Source organism: Erithacus rubecula (genome assembly GCF_903797595.1).
Source record: "Erithacus rubecula genome assembly, chromosome: 9".
NCBI lineage: Eukaryota > Metazoa > Chordata > Aves > Passeriformes > Muscicapidae > Erithacus > Erithacus rubecula.
Genome location: NC_136660.1, coordinates 31,677,951 through 31,681,646, shown reverse-complemented (window position 1 = coordinate 31,681,646; position 3,696 = coordinate 31,677,951). Strand labels below are relative to the sequence as shown.

Sequence of the window (3,696 nt, the reverse complement as noted above, 5' to 3'; positions counted from 1 at the left end):
AGTCTTAGATGAAGAACTTTGGAAAGCACAAAAATGAAAACAAGACTAAAGCCAAGTGGGGTGGGTGTTCCTGTGCAGCTCTTACATTCAGAGCAGAGCATACCTGCATCATTGAAGGCATAAGGTGACAACACCAGTGTGGTGTTTTTGTGCAGATCTTGTTTTCAGACATTAGGTCTGAGAGCAGTAGCCAGAGCTTTCCTAGTGTGAGGATCCATGAGCCAGCCAGTGCCCAGGTGGCCAGGATGGCCACAAAGAAACACAACACAAAGAAAATCATTCATTCAGAATAAATTCAGCTTTTCAGTGTAGCACCACTTCAAAACCCATCAAAGGCACCAGCAGCAGCTGCCCTTGACTGGAAAATGCTCTGGGACTGCATTTGGCACTGTGGGATTGGAGGACAGAAACTGCCCTGCTTCTGCCAGGTCCTCCTCACCTTCTTGGCTGCTTCTCTGATGATGTGCCTGGTGTCCTCAGCGAGGAAGTGTCCAGTGTCCTCTTGTGGGAAGAGCCCAGTGGCGAGGATCTGCAGAGCAGGGAAGGCCAGAGTTTGTGAGGTCAGGAAGGCAGGGCAGTGCTGGGCAGAAAGCTGGGGCATTCCCAGAGAAGTCACCTGGCAGTAGGTGTGGACACAGAGCTGGAACTTGACTGTCTTGTCGCCACAGATGTCGGTGTCTGCCTGGGTGCGGTGGCACAGCATGCAGGCTGGAGAGAGAGAGCAAGTGCCCCAGGCAGGAGCAGGGCTGTGGGGCTGGGCGAGTGTCCGTGCAGGACCAGTGCCAGGGCCCTGCTGGGCTGTGCCCTGCTGGCTGCAGGGCAGGGCAGGCACAGGAGCCCCAGCAAGTGCCCAGAGCCCAGCCCTGCTGGGGAGCTCCTGCCTTGCCCTGGCATCGTTCTTGCCTCCTCACTGGCTGCCCTGGAACCCCCTGTGCCAGTGGTGGGGAGCTGTGGGGAGGGAGACTTCTTCTGTCACCTTTCTCCTTGGGGACAGTTTCTGGCTGTGCCATGTTGGATCCAGAACAGGTTGAGTGCCTGGAGTGTCTGTAGCCCAGCACTGCTGGGATTTCTCCTCCTGACACTTGTGCAGCAGGGCTGAGTGAAGAGAGAGATGCGTGTGAGCTGCGTCAGAGGCACCAGAACCCTCAGACTTACCCTCCTGCCTGAGCAGCCTCGGGCAGGCTCCTTCTCTGTGATCCTCTCCTCGACTCTGGGGGTTGTGTTGATGCTCAGCCATGGCATCATGGCTTAGGCTGGGGTAATGATGTCCCTGGGGCCACTGTGCCATGGCCAGCAGTGATCTGTGAGCTCCCCCTGTACCATCCTCGGCGATGGTGTCACAGTAGTGGCTGGTTTGGGGGGAATGGGATGAACTTCTGTCACTGAGTTTTGTATTTATGAGCAAATCAGCGTGGGTGACACAGTGCTGTGTAGAGCCATAGCTGAGCAGTGAGGGCCAAGGCCTGTCCTGCTCCTGAGCCCCAGCAGCAGGGAGCAGGATGGGGCAGCAGCTGCTGGCAGGGGACACAGGTGGGACAGCAGATCCCCTGGTGCCAGGGACAGCCCACAGCTGACAGCGTGTCTGCTCAGCTGCACCAGTGCAACTTGCTGCTGACTGGTGACTCTCATACTCTTGGAGGTCAACTGTAGCCCTCATTTTTGCATTCTCTGGCTTTCATGTGATTTTATCTTGGGGGATTGTACATGTGGAGTTTGGTATCATTGTCCCAACAGTCCCAGGAGCCCTGAAGGCAGTGGCTTTGTTCCCTCTTTGGACAGCTGGGATGTGCTGGGGAGCTGCATCTGTGTGCCCAGATGGCACCTGTGTCCTGGTCAGAGTTCATTTCCAGTGAGAAAAGAGGTTTAGTCCCATGAAGGGGTAATGCCATCATACACACTTGTGATGTGAGATATACACAGAAATCCTCAAACAGCTTCTTTTTCCCATTCCTCACCCCACTGTGAAAGTGGTCTTGCATGTGGAACAAGAAAAATAGAAATCTTGTGTTTCTTGCAATGGCCATGCCATGGGGATAAGCTTTATTCTTTTGATATATAATCTCATTTTCCCCTCAAATCCTGAATTTCTGACCTGTTTACTGCTGCTGACCTATTTACTGGTCTGCTGAAGACAGGGGCTTTGCATGCAGTGATCTGATTTATGTGCCACCTTGCAATCATGCCTTTATAACTCTGGCACTGCACACTCAGATTTGGATGTGACCAGTTTTTTTCTAGCACAGATTAACAAACCTGTGTTTTGAGTCTATCTGACACAGTTCCATGGCTGGAAAAAACAGATACAGGGAAGGTTGAGAAGTTGTTGGCAGGAATTGTTTTAAAATCTGCATTTCACAGCGAGCTCATGATCAGCACAGACAATGTAATGGGCATGATTAAGTAGTTTAGTCATAGGTAAGAGCAATGGGAACAGTGATCCTTCATGTTATATCCAATTACATCATTCCTCCCAATGAGATCTGGTGCAATTCTCCACATTTTCCTCTAGGAAGTACAAAGTGTAAATAAAACATTTCACTGTGTAGCAAAAGGCAACAGCAAATTTTGTAAGAAGATGTAAGAAAGAATGTCTTTTATAAGAAAATTGGAAGTGAATGTTCTGCTGTTTGTATTTCTTCTTTCTCCAGGACAACTGGACTTTCCAGGATGTTTTTCTTTCCCCAGATTTTTCTGTGCCTCATCTGTTACATTCTCTAAACCTCACTAAAAAGAAAACTTAATTTATTACAACTTCATCACCTTTAATTTCCAAAGGTCTGCCTAATTATACCCTTAAATACCTTGGGAGAAGCACCTCAGACATTTTTGAGGCTCTCTGGGAGTAATTTTGGGTGTGTTCTCCATGTCTGGGTAGTATCCAGGGAACTGCTTTTACAGATGAAGAGATGACAGGTTTTTGCCTGGGCACAGCAGGGATGGTGCAGCTCTGTCTGGGAAATCCCAAAATACTGAGTGAGCATGGCTGGCATTGTATTTCCTGCCATCACACCCAGAGTGTCAGGTTTTCTCAAGGGCAAAGGGAGCACTTTGCTGTATGTTTTTTCTTCCAATTCTGTGAAAGACACAAGATAAAGGAATATCCCATATCTTTTGTTACCTTGGGAAGTTGATCTATTTGAGGCCACCTGACATCAGAAGCAGTCCATTAGACTGACCTGCATGCCATTGCCTGACACTCTCCCCGGGTCAAACTTCTCTTTTAAACCAAATTTATTCCAAATATGATTAGAATAATTTGCCCTATGGGAAGTTTACCCCAACATAAGGCTTAAAGGCTTTGAAATAAACCTTTTTCTTCAGTGTAGATATTTTATTTTTTCTGAGCTAAAGTTGTGTGTGAATCACAGGACTGGGGTAGGATGGCAGGGAGGGGGTTATGGTTTCTTGGATCTCTGTAGGAAAATCTGCTTTTTTCCCATTGTCTGCTCATCCCAGCTGGTTTGTATCACCTCCAGTGGTTTGCAAGGATTATTTATTTCTACTACTTGTAAACAATTTTCTTTCGTGCAACTCTTCCTCAAAATGACCTTTTCTCTTTTCTTTATATACAGATTACTCAGCCCAGCATCCTCTCAGGCCTAGGATGCACTGTGACTGCACCCTCTGTTATAATTTCCCAGATCTCATGTGTTTTTGTTTCCTTTTCTGGAGAGAACCTTATAATAAAAATTCATT

General features: G+C 48.1%; 1 protein-coding gene and 1 long non-coding RNA gene across 2 annotated transcripts; one reads left to right on the top strand and one right to left on the bottom strand.

Annotated features, from left to right (window-relative positions):
• Window positions 1-319: 319 nt before the first annotated feature.
• On the bottom strand, window positions 320-1,199 carry LOC306805380 (uncharacterized protein; the record flags this gene model as incomplete). Its single annotated transcript, XM_079313101.1, has 3 exons — window positions 977-1,199; window positions 617-708; window positions 320-529 (listed from the first exon to the last, which is right to left on the bottom strand). Exons 1-3 carry the CDS (start codon window positions 1,008-1,010, stop codon window positions 320-322), a joined length of 336 nt encoding a protein of 111 aa, XP_079169227.1. The 5' UTR covers window positions 1,011-1,199.
• Window positions 1,200-1,379: 180 nt separating this feature from the next.
• LOC306805423 lies at window positions 1,380-2,756 on the top strand. Its single transcript, XR_013775198.1, has 2 exons — window positions 1,380-1,639; window positions 2,649-2,756. It is a non-coding gene; the product is annotated as an uncharacterized lncRNA (long non-coding RNA).
• The last annotated feature ends 940 nt before the right edge of the window (window positions 2,757-3,696 follow it).